Genomic DNA, 21,905 nt, shown 5'->3' with positions numbered 1-21,905 from the left:
TGTGTGTGCTCTCCACCACATCCTTGAAAAGATAACTGGTATTGGTTTATGGTCAAGGACAGGTAAAAGAGCATGACCTGGTGCTTTGCATTCACATTGTCCCCTCACAGTGCACGATGGTCCGTGCAGGATACCTGATGTGTTGGCTGTGTGCAAGATGAAGCGATTTCCTCATTGGTTGCTGTTTACATAAAGAACAATGTCAACCAATCATCATCAGCCCTCCTTCTCAAAGTCTCGTGTGTGTTTGTGCGAGTGCACAAGACGAAGAAGAAGAAACAATGATACCTTCAAGTACTCCCCGTAATCACTGTTGTTGATTTTGTCCAATAATCTTATTTTATTATATGTGAAGTTTATGGAAAATTCAAGTGCTTTTGATCAAACGTATTCAAATGATGTACTTGTGTTCCTTCCTGTCTCAAAATATGATGAATTTGTGTTTGTTTCTGCTAAAAAAGATTTTGTGTTTTTCTGAGCACTTCGAGTTGCACATTAATTCTGAAAAGGATTTTACCCAAGCAATGTTTTACATTCGCTTTCAATGTAGTATCCACAGTATGTTTAAGTAGCCTACATTTATTTAAATAAATGCTCTGAATATTTATTTCACCATTGCTTCTTTGCCCGTTTGAATTTTATTCTATACGTGTGCCTTCCACCGTGTTGTTGTAATATTTCCTAGTGTCCCTGAAGGCATCAATAGAGCATGGTGTGGATTAAACCAATCATAAACCAGGAAACGTCAGCCAAGCCTATCGGCAGATGGGCGATGGAGACAAAACTCCCAGGAAGCGCTGCTCTCCGGCACCTCTGGTATCCACAGTGAATCAGCACTGCCGATAAATTCCGCCTTGTAACCGCAATTTACTTCCAGAGTCGTCTAAGGAAGAAAAAGACAAGGTAAATAACTTATTGTTATTAAAAATAACCATTTATTTAACTTTTGTTCATTACCTGTCCTGTCTCTCTTTCACTGTCTCTTTCTGAACTGCTCTGTCAAGCCCAGCAGCTCTCCTGCTTCAACAGATTATGAAGCAGAAGTTATAGTCATCATCACTAAACGTGTTCTTTGAATGGTGTGGTGATGTTGATATTTGCCACACAAATATATTAAAAAAATCATTGCTGTCTGGCCGGTTCGTTAATGAATGAAAGACTTGTCTGAATCCTTTCTCTCTGGGATCTTAAACCGTTAAAAAGTCAAGCAGAATTTGTGTTACTACGTGAGTATGTCTTAAGTGAATATAAAGCTTCACTTTAATTTGTTTACCTTCCTGTCTGTTTGTTTTTGCTTTAGTGTGCACTTGTCCTGATTTAGAGCTGTGCCTTCATATAGCCCCTCCCCCCAACCCCAACCCATCCATCACCCCCTACATGTTTTTCAATGTTATTGTGCATCATCTGAATCAGTTATTATTGCTGATGCGAAGCAGTAACATTCAATACATTTGACAGGTCAGTTGCACAGAGAAAGTGGATGTTATATATTGTCCCTGGATGAGCTTTGGAAAAACCATGTTCTTGGTGACTCAGGGACACAAGGAAGATCAATAGTAAGGACCAGGACAGTCCCATTAATCCATTGAAGGAATAGCTGCCAGGGCCGCAGTGTTTGGGACAACACCAGAGCTCTCAGCCTAATGAACCACGTAGAAACAGATAGAGCCATCCTGCCAAGGTTACATGATAGAGTTAAGCTTTGATTTAGGAGATATTGTAATAAAGCCTTGTGTTATAGCCTTAATATGCAACTTTCTTCAATACTGATGTACATTTGCTGCAAGGAGTGATATTATTTGCCTCAGTGGGATCCGTTGGAGTAGGTAAAAGCAGGTGTCGCAGCAGAAAAACAGATACTGTTGCATTCCATTGACCCTGCCAAAAAATCTTTTCTTTAATCTAACAACACTTCTATCAGTTTAAGTCTACCATTAGAAAACTAAACACTTTGGGTAAGATACAAATTTATGAATAGATTTAAAGATTGATGTAAAAAGGCAACAGCAAACATCTGGGAGAGGTTCAGTGGCGTAGCAATCCTTTTGACAACACCATATTGTTGTGATGTCATTCTAAATAACACATAAAAATAGATTTTTCTATTTTTTCCCGATCGTCATTGAAGACAAATTATTCCATGCTGCGTCATGCGCTACCTCTAGAGAGAGATGAGGATTTGTTTACTCTTTGAATCTATATTATTGTTTTCATGGGAGTTGGCATTGGTGGAATTATTCACCTTTCTTCATGACTTTGCTCTGATAATAATATTTGCTGTATTTGTGTATCCTCGTAGGAATAATGATTTTAAATCCCTGTTTTAAATCGTCCTGTTGTGAGTTGTGTGTTTCACCCATTCTTGAGATTACCTTTATAGAGAGAAGCTTGAGGCCAAAGTGTAAAGGTCAAAACTCCTCCCTCTTGTCATAACATTTATGGATGCTATCACAAGTTATTTAATTTCATACTTTACTTCCGGCACAATAAATGTCAGGTCTGTGCTGCTTTCCAGTGCTGCTAATAAACATTCACATCTGATCAGCCTGTTACTTGTGTATATTATTGTGAGTCCTGTTCCTTCTCTGTGTAATCTCAACTGTAGGAAGGAGCCTGATTGTTTGAGTAGCAAATAATTGCCCATTACCTCACAAGTGTGCAGGTCGAACAAACCAAGGCTTATCGTGCTGCCTTCAGCTTCCCTGACTTCACTGTCTGTGTCTTGCTGGTTTCAGCACACTTAATAAACAATGTGACTGCAAAAAGACAGGAGTCCTGAATTTGCACTTAGTGTGTAATCAGATTTTCTAGCAGTCTCTCTTAATTCTGTGCAGTTAAACAGCATTACGGAAGGCTGTTCATGGAAAATACAAATAACAACGCTGTCTTTCACCTGCTTACCAGAGCCTTTCTGACTGATCTGACAGCAGAGGATGTCAAGCAGGTTTCTTTTCCTCTTTCATAAAGGGGATTAATTCAGAAAGCCAAACAATAGAAACCCTCTCTTTCAATTTGACTCTCCATTTTGTTTGCCTCCTTTACCGGTTCCCTCCATGTCCCCATGTCTATTTATCTGTATTCATCCATCTCACTGCTAATGTGTATATCTCCCAATCTATCTCTCTGTGTCCATCTTCCTCCTCTCAGGCCAGTCTAGCCTCAGCAGTCATGTCGGCCAAAGCCATCTCCGAGCAGACGGGAAAAGAGTTCCTCTACAAACACATCTGCACATCGGCAGCCGTCCAGAACAGATTCCGATATGCCAACGTGAAGGCAGAGACCGACTTTGACCAGCTGGCGAAGGAGCACCCATGGCTGCTCACAGAGGTGAGGCAGAGGAACCAGTTTGACAAAACTGAAGGTTGATCATGACGTAAGATTTTCTTAAGCTGAGTGAGCAGACAGGTTGTTATCTCATATTTATAGCCTTTTTAAAAAGCCTAAAGCACAGCCACTTCATCTGGCACAGAAAATGATCTTCCCTTTATGGAGACAATTACTTAGGCTGCAGCAGAGTGCTCTCCTGATGCTTGTTAGCTGACGTCTCCGACAGAAGAGCAACCAAGCAATTGGATTTGAAATGAAGCATTAAACAGAAGTGTACACAACAGAGAAATGCTCTTTTGTCTTCCATTCTTTATATGTAAACAATATTTCTCACTTGCAGAGTAAAGGGAGGTCAAGGTTCAGCAAGGGTATCATTTCTTATAAAAACATTTCTCCAGGTCGCCCTGCTTTCAGATCAACTCTCTGTTCCTCATAGCGAAGCACCAGCAGATAGACGGGCTCTAATAGGAGTTAATTGAATTACGTCGTGACTCATCCTGCAGGGTAAGATGACATTCTCCCCCTGTGTCTCCATACCGGCTGAAGGATTTGTATCTGCAAGGTACGAGGAGGAGATATGTGCTGCAGTTAGGATTGATTAGGAAATCACATTAACTTTCACCCTCGGCCCTCTTACTTTGCTCACTGGCGAGCGCCCAGATACTAATGGTCCGCTGTCATAAGTCATTCTCTTTATCTGTCTCGCAACTGAGAGGAAGCGGGCTCAGTCGGCGGGGGTTAGGTTTTGCATTTGCGTCAGAAGGGAGAGATCCCACCTCACTCTTCAGTTGAAAATAACAAATATTGTTATGGAATCTTGAATTTGTTGATGCATCACAGAATCAGTAAACATCTGCCGTCACATGTTTGAAGTCAAGATGTAGAGAGTCGGTTATGGAACACACTTCCGTGCTATATTCCTGTTTTTTATTTTTATGTGTCAGTTGTTGGATCTAAGGCTCTAACTATAATATTTTTGTATTGATTAAAAACATCTAAATCACTGCTTAATAAATGGTAAAAAAACATTGACAAATGCCCATCACAATTTCCAAAAGTCAAAGTGGACAACTTCACACAGTAGGTTCATTGTGACAAGAATCAAAAACTTAAAAACTCAATTGACTATTATAGAAAAGGCATCAATTCACATTTAAGACATTTTAGAAAATAAATCTGGATTATTATCATGAATCAAAAATATGTGCAGGTTTGAAATGTTACTACTCATTTCAGCTATCTGAATCTAAAGAAAACGAATCCAGAGCAGTGAATAGTCTATGTGAGAGGTAATTTACATTACTTGACAGTTTTACGAGGTTTGAATTAATTGGATGTCAGCTTGTTGCTTTCAACAGATCAATATTCTGTCAGGGTGTAAATGCTACAGAGCTGTTTGATAGATCATATCTCAAACCAAATGCTGTCCTTTTTAAAATATTTATTTCAGTGAAAGAAATCGTCAGTTTGAAGGTTGGTGAAACTGAACATTGTTTATCTTCCTCCTGCAGAGGCTGGTGGTGAAGCCGGACCAGCTGATCAAGCGTCGAGGGAAGCTGGGGCTGGTCGGCGTGAACCTGGATCTGAGCGGCGTCAGAGAGTGGCTGAAGACCCGCCTCATGAGAGAGACGACAGTACGTCACCCCCCCTCCTATCTATCTATCCAGTCAGCACAACCACAATATACAAGATACCATTACTGTGCCAAGGGGTTGCTGCTGTGCCTCATAAACCAAGAAGTGTGTGTGTGTGTGTGTGTGTGTGTGTGTGTGTGTGTGTGTGTGTGTGTGTGTGTGTGTGTGTGTGTGTGTGTGTGTGTGTGTGGGGTGCAGATGTGTCTCTTCACAGGTGAGATGAAACTGTCAGCTGCTGCTAGTGGCAGTAAACAAGAATAAATGAAGCTCTAACTGTAAAGTGGGCAGTATTTCAGCTCGTATCTTTATCGTGCCCTTAAGAGTATACATAAAGAGTAAGAGTAATTATGCAGATGTATTAGCGTCGTACATTGTTGACAAATGCAGACGTATTAGTCTTATAATAGGTAAGCAAGCTACGTTTCTTAAAAGTATTCAATTAAAAAATAATTTTGTGATTGTGTATTCAAGTGTTGGGGAGCCATAGGAGTAAGTGTCCTTCTTTAGAGGGTAAAGAAATAAAAAGGAGGGTTTAGGAGGGTTGATTTTTCTTTATTTTTTTTCTTTATCTGTTTTTTCCTTATAAATATAATTAATCTTCATTTCAGGTTAGTTTCCCTTTGCATGTAATTAACTTGTCTGGCCTCTGAGCTTTTCTTCAATAGATCAAGCTCTGTCAGATGTGTCGACAAAAAAGACAAGTCGTTGTGAGAAATTTCGGGTTGTCCACTTCAAGCTGCAGTTGCCCATAATTTATATCTTTATAAATAATCCATATTTTAAATTGAATCATTCATACACAAATTGCATTCACAAACATAAACAGCTTTCTTTTCCTATGTGAGGCGGTAAGGGAGGTGTCAGTTTATTTATCTGAATCGGCCTCAGCCCCCTTGTGGGTTTTTCAATCAGATCGTCTTTCTCTTTTCTCCTGCCTATTATCAAAAACCTTTTTATTCGGACACTTCAAAATGGCAACTCCCTCTCTGCCCTTTTTCATTCTTTTGCTGTGTTCTGTCCGGCTGGCTGCTCTCAGCGGCTGCCTGGTTACTTTGTGCCCGTTGGCCTTTAACAGAGGAACCATGACAGCCTCGCCAAATGAGCTGTGGCTTTGCTGAGACCATTACATGACATTTTCTTTCTACTCCTTCACCACCTGTCTCCTTTCCTCTTCTGAAACGTTAATTGGCCCACTTTAATAATTTTGCTTTAATATCCCTTTCATCCCTTTTGTCCAGTAATCTGAAGATCAGTGAGTTCATGATATGCATTGTTAGCGCCTGTTTCTTTTATCTACTAAGCATTTTATCTCCTATATATTTTTTTGTGACTCTCAGGTGGGAAAGGCCAAGGGCGTTCTGAAGAACTTCCTTATTGAGCCGTTTGTTGCCCATAAGCAGGTAAAGCTCTCATTACACCTACTCTACATCTGTCCAAATCACCCCTCAATGTTTTATTTCTTATTCACACTTTATCACTACCTCAACTACACTAGAAGCAGTGATTATACAAGATGTTGGTTCAAAAAGATTCTCATTTATTGAGGACTGTTTTTCATTATTCAGGAAGAGGAGTTCTATGTTTGCATCTACGCCAGCCGGGAGGGGGACTACATCCTGTTTCACCATGAGGGGGGGGTGGACGTGGGGGATGTGGATGCCAAGGCGAAGAAGCTGCTAATTGGGGTGGATGAAAAGATCAGTGAAGACTCTGTGAAGAAGGAGCTGCTGACTCACGTCCCCAATGACAATAAAGCGTGAGTAACCTGGAAACAGTTGGCAGTGCAAACACTTGTGCTTTTCTCTCAATAATGGAGAGTAAAACACAAAACTTTGAGTGGATACAATGTTGACAATAGAATGCAGGACAAAAGCCTGAAGCGTACAGTGTTACTGTGTCAGAGATGTATTTATTCTACACTGGCAATGTTTGATGCTATAGTTTTTGTATCATATGGTAAGGTTGAGATAGAGCTCTTTAAAATGATTCATAAACACAGACTAGTAATTAAAAAAACGGGCCCTACAGTTAAACCAAGAACTATTATAACATTTCAAAACATATTTTATAAGCTCAATATCTATTTAAAGAAGCTATAATACTAAATAGTTTTAAGTAAAATCATTTGGCTTTTGTATAAAATTAGAAGCACAATCATGCATTTGGCTTTCTCCTAATGCAGTTAATTGACAAAGTTAATTTCTGCTAACAGTTTTTAGATTTGAAGTCACAAATTCCAGGTTAGATTCATTTCAAGTGACCTTGTGTTCCCAAAGCCCAAACAATCTTTTTTGCTAACTCACTACAGATGTATTTAAGTAGCTTGAAACCAAATAACAAAACAAGGTGGATTTTTTCCTTATACATTTGAATGGACAGGAAAACCAAAGCACCGCAGAAATATAATAATAGAAAGCACTTTGATATTGCCAATAAATGCGGGGGTGCAGGAGGAGATGGATGGATGGTTTCCATTAGACAAATGACAAACTCCCCTCTGCCCTGCCTTCTCTTCGATCAGCCCCCACCCCCAGCCTCTTTACGCTACAGCCACATTCAGAGCACGTCCCTTTATTGTGATGGCTACAGTACATTGCCCCCCCCCTACCTACCTCCGACCCTATCCATCTCTCCAGCAGATAATGGACAGACTCACTGTCTTGGCTGACATTGAGGAAGCTGACCCAAACATCTCCCTGCCAACCCCCGCTCACCCCCCCCACCCCCAGACTCTCTNCTCTGAAATGAAAACAAGAGTGGCACTCGGGCGGTTTTCCTGCCCCCCCCCATCAGACCCAGACACGTGAAGCTGAGTCACTCGGGGGGGCTTCGGTCCCAGTCGGCCCCCACAGTAGTAGTCCTGACAACAGGCTCAGAGCTGCCTTCATAACTGACAGGCAGGAGAGCAAAACACTGTAACCCCCACCTCCTCCTCCAGCAACCCCCCCCACTCCTCACTGCTCTCTCTTGACATGTGAAGGAGGAAGTAAATTAGATTTTTCCTTCTCCGCAGAAAGCACATTTAAAGGTGGACTGTTTCCTGTCGAGCTCAAGCAATCTGTCAATGACATTGCCTGTAGTTTGTCATGGTTTGAATTATGTGGAACTGATATATTAAATTGTTGTTTTTGGTTTATTTTTTATCGACCAGGAATATGTTCTACGGGAACATTTTATTGCAGCGCCCAGTATTAAAGATTAAAATATGAAATGCTTTGACTTTATCTTTACTCTGTTGTAGGGAAATCTTAGAACAACAACAGTTTGCTAATAGTTAAAAACGTATAGGCAATATAAGACTATACATATTAAATTATATATATATACGGTTTTTGAAAGATGGCTTTGGGGTTGATTATGTTTTAATTAACTATTTATAATATAAATATATGACGCAAAGAAAAACAGTGAATTCGTTTTTTGAGTTTCCCATTGGAATAGTGTCAATGTTTAGTAGATAAGTTGGAAGATAATTAAATGGACATTTGTCAGTTTAGTTTATAATTAAATGTTTTATTTTCTTCTAGGCTAAAGTGATCTTACACATTAAGGGCGACAACTACTGATTATATTCTTTGCCTATAAATCTAAAAATTATTACACTGATTAAAAAATAGTTTTGTGCACAAATTGTAATAAACGTTTAAGCTGATACCAGCAAATGTTTACCCTTTTTCTTAAAAACTGATTCAAATGAGTAGTCTGTTATTATAAAAGTTGCAGATTAATTTTTCTCTGTAGATTGATTATGACATTTCTTCTGATGTAGTTGGATAATAAACCCCTCTTTATTTGGTAACATGATTGAATCACTGTCTATTCTGGTGCTGCAGCAACCAATCAGAAGCTGTCATGTGTTGACTGTCTCTCTGCAGAGTGCTGGCCAGCTTCATCGTGGGGCTCTTCAACCTGTACGAGGATCTGTTCTTCACCTACCTGGAGATCAATCCACTGGGTACGTTTCTTTGCTCTGTTTATTTGTTTGTCTATTGATATGCTATATATAAAAGTTATTACGATGGCTTAAACACTTTTATTCCAACGCAGGTTCATAAATATATGATCAGATTATGAAAGGGGGACATCAAACGGAAATTGAAGATGAAAACATCAATGCATAATAAAACATTATCTGGAAGCCAACATTTTTAACACTGAGGGAGGAAACTAGTAATTCATGCATGGATCTGTTTGATGAAGGCAGCATGTGTTTATTTGTAATGGAGTAATTGGGCAGCAGTACATGCCCTCTGGCAGCTGTTCCTGTGGAAGTAGCGGGGGCTGCTTTGATTTCACTCCAACCCCCCCCACCCCCGATCTTCACTTTCCTTCCACCTCCTGCAGGGACAGCAGGAAGGTGGTGGTCACCTGCGCCCGAGCGTGGTGCAAACATAATGAAACTCAGCAGGTGGGTGCTTGTAAACCTTGTTGGAGTATAGATCTCAACACTGTTTTTGTTCCCCTCTTCTCTCAGTGGTAACAAAAGATGGAGTTTACGTGCTGGACATGGCAGCCAAGATCGATGCCACAGCGGACTATCTCTGCAAGGCCAAGTGGGGCGACGTGGAGTTCCCCCCCCCCTTCGGCAGGGAGGCCTATCCTGAGGTGAGGAAGCACCGGAGATACAGAGCTAGGAATGCATCACATTCGTCTGTCAGTCAATGAATTCAACTTTTTCTGAACAGCACTTTTCATACAGCTTAGTGCAGTTCAAAGTGCTTCACAGATGAACAACAAGCCAATCATAAGACGGAACTGAGGGCCAAGACAAAAACTATTCAGCTACTCAAGATAAATGAACACAAGACAATAAACGATACATATCATTGTATACTATAATGAAGGTAAGAGCAGTTAATTAGTGTGAAGAAATGTATTATAGAAATACAATGTCATAGAACAACTTGTAAATACAGTAGAATAAGTGGAAAAAAATGTAAACGTGTCAATAGACCATTTCTAATCAAAGGTCTGGCTGATTTGATTTATGTTTCCACACTCGCTGTCCGCATCATTAGGCTGCTGTGGTTCTCCAATGAGGGAGATGAAACTGAATGAGGTGTTGAGTAGGATTTGAAATTGTGAAAATTACAAATACTAGAGGTGACCAAAACATTTGGATTGGAGTATTCACAATATCTTCAATAAATGAATTGGCTAATTTATGACTTATTTATGACTGAAGTAGTTTCCCTCCCATATAATGAGTGGATTAATTACTTATGTGTCAGTCATAAGAGAGGTGAGGTAACTCGCCACATGTGACCCTATCCCAGCTGGAGTTAATGAGGAAGGGCAGTAACAACACACAACCATTAATCAGCCTTTATGACTCATTCTGGAGAGCTATGGAGACGTGGAGACATTTCCAAGTAAAGGTCGTCTGGGCAGAGACCTGCATGTAAAAACTTGATAAATAATGTAATGGCGTCATGTTTCAATGTCATCATCTATGAGATGCCTGTTTGGAATAGAGCTTTGTGGTGAACCTGTTAAGCCCCAAAGGCCCCTTCGGCGGGTCTTTTTTCTTTTTTTCACGACTGTGTCTCAGGGCATCTTAATATTTAAAAACCTATTAATGTGTTATACCAGATTAACGGGAAGAATCTCAGCTAACTGACGATACAAACAATTTTTACCAAAACAAAAGACAAGTCTCATAAGAAGCATCTAAATGACCCCTGAGCGAAAAATGCTAACGCATTTTGGCACAGAACTCAAGATGAAGATACCCTTATTACTTATCGTAACTGCACATACAAGATATCCGATTAAAGCTGAGACTCCACAGATTAGTATAGTATCATCACTGAGCGATCAGAACTCGCGACAGGGGAAGCAAACACAGACATCACAACACGTAGCATTACGGAGGAAAAACGGGAAATCGTCTCCCCTTAGCTGTTATTCTGATCAAAAGTCGTGTTCAATGGCATTAAAACGAGAAAAAACACGGCTGAGGGTTCACCCATAGGTTAATTGAATGTGTCTGTCACTTTGAAAAAATTATTTATAATCCATAATTCCATTTTTATGTAAAAATCGGAGAATAAAAGTTAGCTGCCAGAGTTATCGCAGCTTCCGGTTTTGGCTATGCGTCACTCTCACTCCTTATTTGGTAATGTGTGTGTGTATGTGGGAGGTCCCCTCGATTCCATTGGCTCTGACGGTTAGAAAGAGATGTCAATCATCAAAATCGACCAAGGGGGGCCAGAGATATGGAAAATCCACCCAAATGACCCCAGAATTTATTTATTTTTTGCTAAATCTATCTAAAAAGGTCAAATTTCACTTGTTTTGCATCAATCTTGATACAGGGTACTTATTATATGTTGTAGTTTGGATTCCTAAAGCTTTTAGTCTTCCATCCCATCATTCAAGGGTGGTTTTCACTACAAGTTTTTTTTATATTTTTGAACGGACAAAATAATTTACATTTTTTTACTGTGTTCAATCTGAATTTACTTTAAAATAAAAAGATCTATATTGATTCTGATACATCTACATCCAACTCACAGATGTAACCTTGCTTTGAGAAAAAAGATTATTAATGTAACCCTTTTAGAAGGGAAGATATGGCCATTTGTTCTGGGAATGTCATTTTCGAGCCTGAGACCTGAAAAACAGGCTCGGGGCTTAACAGGTTAATTGTTTTGCTTTTTAGAATGTAGGCTTATTGTAACAAAGACTTGTTTTGTGAAGGTATTTGATTTATTATGTTTACTCTTGAAGAACATCTGATTCACCTGCATGACAGGGCTCAATTTAATATATGTTTGGCGGATGCATGTAGGAGCTACTCAGAGACAGACGCTGTGTACCAGACGGGCTCGTCTAATTGGGCTGGGGTGGAGACGAGGGACAGCGGGGGCCTTTGATTGGGAGCCTTCTTTACACTCAGCCACCAGCTGTGGCAAACAAACAACCACTGAAGCACATCACATCCACTCTTAATATTTTTCAAAATATTTTCATTTAATAGCTCTTCAAAATCAATGCAGGCACAAGAAACTAACTATGGTCAAATAGACCGCTTATGCTCTGAGGTGGAAGATGTACTCAGGTCTTTTTCCGAATTAAAAGTAGTAATACTACAGTGTAAACATACGGAGCACCAAAGGGACATGCAAAAAAAAGAGAGAGAGAGAGAGAAAAAAAAAAGTCGGGATAACGGGTTACTTTCTCCTATCTCGTGAGCACGAGAAAGTATCTTGTGCGCACGAGAAACTAACCAGTCATCACGACTTTTTTTTTTTTTTTAGATAGTTACCGCTGCCCCATGGAGGAAGTGGAGCACACAGTAGACAACCATTTCATTGCAGACTGTTATGTGTACGTGGGGAAATGACTGTGCATACATTATTTGAGATATATTTCTAACTCAGACTTCATTTTAAGTACATTTCGGCCAGGGGTGTTTTGCCAATCCGGTGCTTAAACAAATAGCTCTACAGCTCTAACCCGTTATCCCGACTTTTTTATTTATTTCTCTCTCTCTTTTTTTTTTTCATGTCCCTTTTAGGGGCTCCGTATTAAACCAGTCAGTAGGTGGGCCTACAATATTGCTCTCTGAGATGTGGTGGAGCAGAAGAATAACAGAGCCTTAAATGGAATGGCTTATCTTAAATATAAAAATATTTTAGTACAGTACTGTACTAAGGCATTTTTATAACCTTTTTTCTTGTACTTTTACAGGAGGCCTACATTGCGGACCTTGATGCAAAGAGTGGTGCCAGCCTCAAACTGACCCTGCTCAACCCCCGAGGCAGGATCTGGACCATGGTGGCAGGGGGGGGCGCCTCAGTGGTGTACAGGTACCCACACTACTTAAAGCAAAGCCTGAATAAATAGGACGCAGTAGCCATTTATCTGAAATAATCCACTTGGATGTTTTCCTCTGTTTGCTTAAATTGTCCCTTGACTTTTTCCTAATTACATTGATTATACTACGCATAATTGAGTTTATGCAGCTGCCTGCTGAAGTTGATTCTCAGATGTTTACATTTTGGTGAGAGTCTGGAGGAATGAGCTGTGTCTGCCTCACTCCACCGTCTGTCGGAGGCGTGAAGCGTGACATGCAGACACATCAGCCATGACTAATTATTCCCTCTGTGCACTGATAAGTTGTGTCTGTTTACACTACAGTATTCATTTATAACTGATGCAAAAAAGTGCATTAAGTGTCTAAGTGTATCTTAAGCTTAGTGCTAAAGTTAAGTTGCTGTCTTATATAATTGTGCTAGCTTTGGACACAAACAGCTGTTGCTTTTCGTGTGGTTGACTGATGTACACCTCTCCTAGTGACACAATCTGTGACCTGGGAGGCGTCAACGAGCTGGCTAACTATGGGGAGTATTCAGGAGCACCAAGTGAACAGCAGACCTACGACTACGCCAAGACCATCCTGTCCCTGATGACCAGAGAGAAGCACCCTGACGGTAAGAAAACAGATTCAGCTAAACTTTCTGTGTGCACTCGAAGTGGTAATATCCCCTAAAATACTGTTTTTATAATGATGTTTTCTAGGAAAGGTTTTGATCATTGGGGGAAGCATTGCAAACTTCACAAATGTTGCAGCAACTTTTAAGGTAAAGTATCAAATTCTTGTCAATTATATGCTAACCTAATGTTACTTATATATAAGTTCACAGAGCATGTTCTTGTCTTATCTAGGGGATTGTCCGAGCCATCAGAGACTATCAGGTGCCACTGAAGGAGCATGAGGTCACCATCTTTGTCCGCCGGGGGGGCCCCAACTACCAGGAAGGTCTCAGAGTGATGGGAGAAGTTGGTATGTTTCACATTATTTAAACACACTTCTTGTGGGCAGTTTTATCCGCAAGCACCTGCTCATTTCAATGCACCTTAATTGATTTTCCTCTACCTCCTCTCCTCAGGAAAGACCACTGGGATCCCCCTCCATGTCTTTGGCACAGAAACTCACATGACTGCCATTGTCGGCATGGCGCTGGGCCACCGGGCAATCCCCAACCAGCCTCCTGCTGCTGCCCACACGGCTAACTTCCTTCTCAACTCCAGCGGCAGCCCCGGGGTATGACAAATAGTGACTCCACAGAGACAAATCGGCTGTGGTGATGCTGTTCCAGCTCACTGTGTAGTGATTTAACATCGTCAACCCCGCCGAATAGTGTGGTAAAGTTTAAAGGCAGAGTGAGAAAAATACTTGAATGCCTCAGCCTGTGTTTCAGTTATTGTCTTGCCCTTTTACTGAACCAGATTATCAGAACCCCAAAGGCTCTTTTCTATAAAAGCATTGAAGTGCATGGTGGACTCCTCTCACTCAGGAGTCGTGAGACTGCAGTCAGTAACGCACTGCACCGCCCCGAGGGATCCATTAAGACTGTGCAGTGCGTAGGCTTTCAGTAAAGTGAGTGTGTGTTTCTGCAAACGGCTACACATGTGTGCACGTAGTTGCCTGTTTGCTTCAAATGTAGAGGTAGGAAGAATACAAAACATTTAAGATTTAATATTATACTATATAAGAATCGGAACCAAAAATAAATGCATATTTAAAACTTTGCATTGTACTACAATATACTTTATAAAAACAAAACATATGAGTATTACAAAATAAAAGTAATGGAGAAAGAAAATATTCTTTATTAAATGATATGACAATTCTTTCTAAAAGCGTTTGATTTTGATTCAAATGAAAGTGTCCACTCTAAAGCTTAAAGCACTGACATCCAGTTAGCTTTCTTAAGTGGGCGATGCATAAATAAATTAAACTAAGACTCGTTGTGTAACTGTGCGCAGATGATGTTCATCAATCTCCTAAAATATAAAGGATCACTGCCAGTATTTACAGTTAAAGCAGATCAGTTCTCAGTAGAGCCTTCCCTATTAGCACAAATGCTTTTTAAATATGCAGGGCAGAATACAAAATGAATTGTTCCTTTTTTGTGTCGTGTCCAGACCCCAGCATCCAGCAGAACTGCTTCTTTCTCTGACAACAAAGCCAAAGTTGAGGACTCACCATCCAAGAAGGCCAAAGCCGGAGCTCCCGTCGGTGAGAAAACACTCTCACCCACACCCACACTCGCACACACACACTCACTCAGACTCACACTCACACACACACAAATGCACACTGGGAATGCTGAGGCTTTGATGAGTTCTTATGCATGACTGCACATCTGGAATAGCCTTGTGATGCATGACAGAGTTCAGGTATATGCTAGCTCCCCCTTTGGGCAGAAAAAGGAGTGCAATCCACACTCACTAAAATGGAGCTTCAGTGTACTGATATATATTAGCACACATACACATCTATTCCTGTACACAGGGCCGCCCCTCCCTACATGCAGATCACGCAGACTGCGTGGGGCCTCGCGGAGGGGGCCTCACCTCGCGGAGGGGGCCTCACCTCGCGGAGGGCACCTCATCCGAAGCGCAATTACTGTAAGCGCGCCACAGTTTCGCCGTTGCGAGGCTCCGGCGCGTGCTCCACTAGCACCCCCCCGTCGACGCTCGCGACACAGAGGGCCTCATCACATAACTTGCGTGGGGCTACAAGTTGGGGCCTGCCTGTACATCTTTAAGATCAACATGTCTTTGTTATTTGCTATGAATATTTAAAACTTAATTAGTTGCTGCTAGGATTGAAGTTGCTGACAGACTTTTTCTGTCAACCTTATAATAGTATTTATGGCCAAAAAGGTGTCATTGCCCTTTGTAAAAAAAAAAAAAAAAAGTGTAATTCTTTTAACCTCATTCATTTCATTTTCACCTGCCCCTTTAATGCCCATGTGAAATATAGATTACACAAACTTTATAGGAGGTTTTGTAAATGCATGCACAGGAACTACAGAAAGGAATAGTGTTTACATATTTGTTGACATGTCTATTCAGATTGTTACACAGTATGTGACGGCTCTCTCTCCCTGTAGCCAAGGCAACTTCCCTCTTCAGCAAACACACCAAGTCCATTGTGTGGGGTATGCAGACTCGGGCGGTGCAAGGCATGCTGGACTTTGACTATGTCTGCTCCAGAGAAGAGCCATCCGTCGCCGCCATGGTCTACCCGTTCACGTGAGTGTGCTCCGTCCTTCCTCTTTAGTGTGTGTTCACTGTGTGGAGCTGGCAGTGTAAATGCTGATAAGTTATTTAAAATAATAAAAAATCTCTTGAAGAAACTGTGTCCTTTCACTGTGTGACAAATGCTTTTCTGCATGGCTGCCTTTCAGTGGAGACCACAAACAGAAGTACTATTGGGGCCATAAAGAGATCCTCCTCCCTGTCTATAAGAACATGAGTGATGCCATGAAGAAGCACCCGGACGTGGACGTGCTCATCAACTTTGCGTCATTGCGTTCGGCCTTTGATAGCACTATGGAGACCATGCAGTACCCTCAGGTAAATGCACCATCATCCCGTACTTAGTTTGAACACTTTTTACCACCTGGCCATCAGGTTTCTAAACGTACTAAGTATTATATAGTGGTGCGCTTTTTAAGTTTTACATCATCATACTAGTGCCTTTATGCCGGAAATGTGACATACCTTTGTAAAAGAAAATGTGTAGTTAGAAATCCTCTATTTCATGTATGAAAGCAGTTCTATATTTGTTGTATTTCTCTCTATTATCTGGTCAAAAACATTAAATGATACCAGTGTAACCATCTGCAAGGCACATAAGAGCTAAGTTATTTATTTGTTTTATGTCTTGTATATATTTGTTGCATTGTTGAAGGAACCTGTGACCTAAGACTTTAATTCATTTCATTTCATTTCAAACCTTTATTTAGACAGATTGGTCCCTTGAGATCATCGATCTCATTTACAAGGGAGACCTGCATCACAAGGGAGACCTGCATCACAAGGGAGACCTGCATCACAAGGGAGACCTGCATCAAATGTAGTATATGACAAATAAAACCTTTGAAGTTAAGCTTTTTTGAATGACTTGCTTTCAGATTCAAACCATTGCCATCATCGCTGAGGGAATCCCTGAAGCCCACACCAGGAAGATCATCAAGGCTGCAGATAAGAAGGGTGTTAACATCATTGGACCAGCAACTGTTAGTCTTGCTTCACTCTTTTTCATCACAATTTCACTCTTTGTTATTCTATCTGAGCATACCAACACACCTCTCTGTCTGTGTTGTTTCTCAGGTGGGAGGAATCAAGCCAGGCTGTTTTAAGATCGGGAACACCGGAGGAATGCTGGATAACATCCTGGCCTCCAAGCTGTACCGCCCGGGCAGCGTGGCCTACGTGTCCCGCTCAGGCGGCATGTCCAATGAACTCAACAACATAATCTCTCGCACCACCGACGGTGTTTTTGAAGGCGTAGCCATTGGTGGGGACAGGTATGTAACTATCTTATACCCGCAGGATGTGATCTTGTTTGTTTGAGTTGCTCTTTACACTTTTACTTTTCTCCAGATACCCAGGCTCAGTTTTTACTGATCATGTTCTGCGCTACCAAGACACCCCCGGAGTAAAGATGATCGTAGTTCTGGGAGAGGTGAGGATTAGATCCACACACATTGTTGCCTGCAGATTTGAAACGGTATTTGATTTGCTTCATCCTGAATCTGTCTCTGCCTTCTACAGATTGGAGGCACAGAGGAGTATAAGATCTGCCAGGGTATCAAACAGGGCAGGATCACAAAGCCAGTGGTGTCCTGGTGTATTGGCACCTGTGCAACCATGTTCTCCTCAGAGGTGAGAGGGCAGCGTCTGGTGCCTTTCAGTGCTTTGAACAAAGATAGATGAAGGGGATACGGAATGGTTTTATTATATTTCTGACCCATTTTGTTCCTTTTCCCCCCCTCAGGTTCAGTTTGGCCATGCAGGAGCTTGTGCTAACCAGGCCTCTGAGACCGCATCGGCTAAGAACAAAGCTCTGAAGGAGGCCGGTGCCTTCGTCCCCAAGAGCTTTGATGAGCTGGGAGAGATCATCACGTCAGTGCACTTTGTCTTTTATTATTCCTTTTAGTGCTTGGATAAATAATCAGTTTGACAAAAGTGTTGTTAGTATAATCCTGATTCCTGGGCCTTCTTTGTGTTTTGATTCCATGCAGTTCTGTTTATGATGACCTTGTTGCCAAAGGGGTTATCGTGCCAGCCGAAGAGATGCCTCCCCCTACTGTCCCGATGGATTACTCTTGGGCACGAGTGAGTACGCCTCTGAACACACCTGAACATTATGAATCATTGGTGAACGGTTGAGGGCAAGACTAAACTAAAATGACCTGAAAATGTCCCTGCAGGAGCTGGGACTGATCCGTAAGCCTGCTTCCTTCATGACCAGCATCTGTGATGAGAGAGGTCAGGAGCTCATCTACGCAGGCATGCCCATCACTGAGGTCTTCAAGTCAGAAATAGGCCTGGGAGGAACTCTGGGGCTTCTCTGGTTCCAGAGGAGGTCAGCCTGTTAACCTCTATACCTTAACTCTTTGTAGTTCAGTAATCTTTAAACCTCATAAACCATTGTTGTGTATCCCTTGATGTGCAGGTTGCCCAGATATGCCTGCCAGTTCATAGAGATGTGTTTGATGGTGACCGCTGATCACGGCCCTGCTGTTTCTGGAGCGCACAACACAATCGTCTGTGCTCGAGCTGGCAAAGACCTCATCTCCAGCCTCACCTCCGGCCTTCTAACCATCGTAAGATCATTTCACCTGTCATTCATGTTTTAGTTCAGTTCGGTTTTTTCAGAGACTTATAGAACAACAAAATACACATGTAAAAAAACAGAACAGAAAACCGTACAGAGCAGTTCTATTTTCATTACTTATATATCTCTCTTCTGTAACATGTACTGCAAAAGCTGAGTCTGAGCATTTCTTTGTTCCTCTCTGTCACTTTTCAGGGTGATCGCTTTGGGGGTGCTTTGGATGCTGCAGCGAAGCAGTTCAGCAACGCTTTTGACAGCGGCATGCTGCCCATGGAGTTTGTCAACAAGATGAAAAAAGATGGCAAGCTGATCATGGGCATTGGACACAGAGTAAAGTCGGTGAGTCCAATGGCTCTGAAGCGTGTGATCAGACGTAGAAAAATTAGATTTAATATTGTGTTTCATAGTGAACAGGGGTGTAGTACACTGCCAGTGTTGGGGCTACAAATATAATGTAAAGGACAAGTAGAGAAGGAGGGAAACCAGATTGAATGGAGGATAAAGATTTAGACTGAAAGGGAATTATCTGTTTTTTGCTCAGATTAACAATCCAGACATGAGAGTCCAGATCTTGAAGGACTTTGTGAAGCAGCACTTCCCCTCCACCCAGATGCTGGACTACGCTCTAGATGTGGAGAAGATCACCACGTCTAAAGTAAGATTTATCACTTCATCCTGCCAATCACAGCCTTTATTAAATAGTCACATGATACATCTTTCAATTACCGTACATGTTTTTTTCCCCCTGTGTGTTTATTTGCTGTATTAGAAACCCAACCTGATCCTGAACGTGGATGGTTTCATTGGTGTGGCCTTTGTGGACCTGCTCAGGACTTGTGGTGGTTTTACAAGGTGAGCCAATAAATATGGACATCTTTATGTCTTTTTACAGTTACAGTTGTTTAAAAAGGGACACCTTCACTATATTTGAGACAAAATTGAGAAACAGGCATTCCAATTTCATTTTTATATTGGAGCCATGTAGTGGGAGATAAGATCCTTGTGTTCTTGCTTTAACTAAATAATACTTGAAAACAAAGCAGGGACAGCAAGAAATCAAACAGTATTTGTCCAAACAGAAAATGAACACCTAATTCCAACATTGCATTTGATCTTTAATCAATTACGCACCCTGTGTCTCTGTTCAATTAAGATATACCATAATGCATCTACACTTAACTAATTTTTATTTTTTTTAAAACATTATGTAAATGGGGGTTGTGATTATCAATAACAACAATATTTAAAAACATCAGCTTGCTGCTAAATTTGTGTTTTAGTTTTCTTCAAGAAATCAAGGTAACATTGGGTGGGTTATTAATATGCAAATTATTATTTTATGCTGGAAGTATTCCTTTAAATTAAACATGTCATCCTGCACTTTTATGCGCTTATGATTTACGTATTATGCCGATATTGTATTTAACAATCTTTTCAATGCATCCTCTCTTATCCCTGTTTTCCATCATGCCCTCCACAGGGATGAAGCTGACGAGTTTGTGGAAATTGGAGCTCTGAACGGTATCTTTGTCCTGGGGCGCAGCATGGGATTTATTGGTGAGTCACTTCTGTGTTTAGACACACTGATATGCCAGAGTATGTAAGGCTCTGAACACTTCTACCCTGTATTACAATAATCCTTCCTCTTTGTATTTCTTTAGGACACTACCTGGACCAGAAGAGGCTGAAGCAGGGTCTGTACCGCCACCCCTGGGATGACATCTCCTACGTGCTGCCAGAACACATGTCCATGTGATCAGAGGGTATAAACCATAGGGTGTCACCCAAACCTTCATCCCCCGCCCACACCGTGATCTTAACCCCTAAACAGTGGCGTTATATAGGGAAGATGTTACTATTACTATAGCTGTAAATTGCAAATGTTAAAAAGAAGAGTATGTTTTAGTTTTGGGAACCTGTCGGTGCTGCAGCTCTGTGAATATAAGAAAAACCTGGTACACTGTGAAGCTCCAGTAAAACAAAATCAGGGTCTAACTGAGGGAGATTTTAAAAGAAATCAAGTGAAGGAGTAAAAGGGGATAATCCATGGCTTTTTAAGTAATGTTGTTTACCCCAAATATGTATAATTGTTGTATTAACCTAGCATGTCTCACAGACTGTTGTGTCTCTGTGCAGCTCTCTTCCTCGTGCCAATTAGATCATGATCTTACCACAAAGGGGTGAGCATGTAGTGCAATAATGCCTGTAATAGGAACACATACTGTAGACCAGAGCTTTATTTATGTATAGATGTATTGTCGGTGAAATTAAATGGTACAATAATTATGTAGTTTATGCTATTTTATTATTTTGTTTACATATTTTTGAAGTCGAAAATATCAAGCATTGTGCTGTGTTCTGTGACAAAGGGACCGTGTTATGAGTCACTCCTGGCATGTGTTGACATTTGGAGGCAAAATGATCTCTCAGCTGGTGGAACATTTGGGCGTACTTTCTCAAATGGTTTAAATGGAAGTTGAGTGTTAGTCATAACACAAATAAAAATGTTTTTCTTTCTGAATTTGTTGAGTGGATTAGGGAATTGTTGCCAAAAGCCCCAGGATGTGTTTATAGTATGATTTTCTATGAGGAATTAACAATGAAAATAATTATATTCAGTATTTTTCTCCATTACACTTACATCAGTTATTAGAATACTTTGATTTCAGCACTTTAATAGGACAGCAAATTATTTTATCTGTTAAATACCATCATTTATTTTATGTCTTCACATCTTTTGGGGAATTAATATTGTTAACTTCTCTGTTAATATTTTACATTACAAGTGTCAAATATTGATCAGGTTACAATCTGGAAAGAAGCTTTATGTAGACAATCTGCTCATTACCATTAGAGTGCAGGACAAAACTTAAATTCTCTTTGAAACAAGAACATTAAACATTCTCCCAAAATGCATAGTCCAAAAGAGAATCTTTGACAGCCATCACCAGTACGAATGTAACAAAACAGTAAAACAAATCTTCTGACAACTAATAACCTCAACAGTGTTGTTGCAAAGTGTATGTCCTTAACTCTCTCAATGTGAACTGAATGTGCCTCTGTACTGATTTTTTGTTAGTTGACAACTGTGCAATTGAGTAAAATAAATGTCATTAATGTAATGTAATAAATAATACAATGTGTGTTCAGTGTTATCTTTCAAATATAGTGTAACATTTGCAAGTGAGCGCATGTGTCAGGTTTAAGGAATTATGTTTGATAAGCACTTTATTACATTGAATTACTACTAATTTGACAATAATGATTGCAAACCATGTTGGTGTGCCCTTAGGGAAAAA

The 21,905-nt window shown here is 40.7% G+C and overlaps 1 protein-coding gene across 1 annotated transcript; it reads left to right on the top strand.

Moving 5' to 3' along the window:
* Positions 1-794: 794 nt before the first annotated feature.
* Positions 795-21,750, top strand: aclya (ATP citrate lyase a). Its single transcript, XM_010775461.1, has 28 exons — positions 795-903; positions 3,148-3,327; positions 4,839-4,961; positions 6,299-6,361; positions 6,527-6,717; positions 8,837-8,916; positions 9,436-9,566; positions 12,657-12,775; positions 13,263-13,399; positions 13,488-13,549; positions 13,635-13,752; positions 13,859-14,013; positions 14,898-14,991; positions 15,872-16,013; positions 16,169-16,337; positions 16,898-17,002; positions 17,097-17,293; positions 17,370-17,451; positions 17,541-17,651; positions 17,764-17,891; positions 18,011-18,104; positions 18,200-18,354; positions 18,445-18,595; positions 18,802-18,945; positions 19,148-19,261; positions 19,376-19,458; positions 20,087-20,163; positions 20,268-21,750. The coding sequence occupies exons 2-28, from the start codon at positions 3,169-3,171 to the stop codon at positions 20,360-20,362; spliced, it is 3,279 nt and encodes a 1,092-aa protein (XP_010773763.1). The 5' UTR covers positions 795-903; positions 3,148-3,168; the 3' UTR covers positions 20,363-21,750.
* The last annotated feature ends 155 nt before the right edge of the window (positions 21,751-21,905 follow it).

The sequence above is a fragment of the Notothenia coriiceps genome, unplaced genomic scaffold (genome assembly GCF_000735185.1).
Source record: "Notothenia coriiceps isolate Sejong01 unplaced genomic scaffold, NC01 NC01_scaffold00015781, whole genome shotgun sequence".
NCBI lineage: Eukaryota > Metazoa > Chordata > Actinopteri > Perciformes > Nototheniidae > Notothenia > Notothenia coriiceps.
The sequence above is the reverse complement of the archived record's forward strand: the minus strand, read 5'-3'. Positions and strand labels throughout refer to the sequence as shown.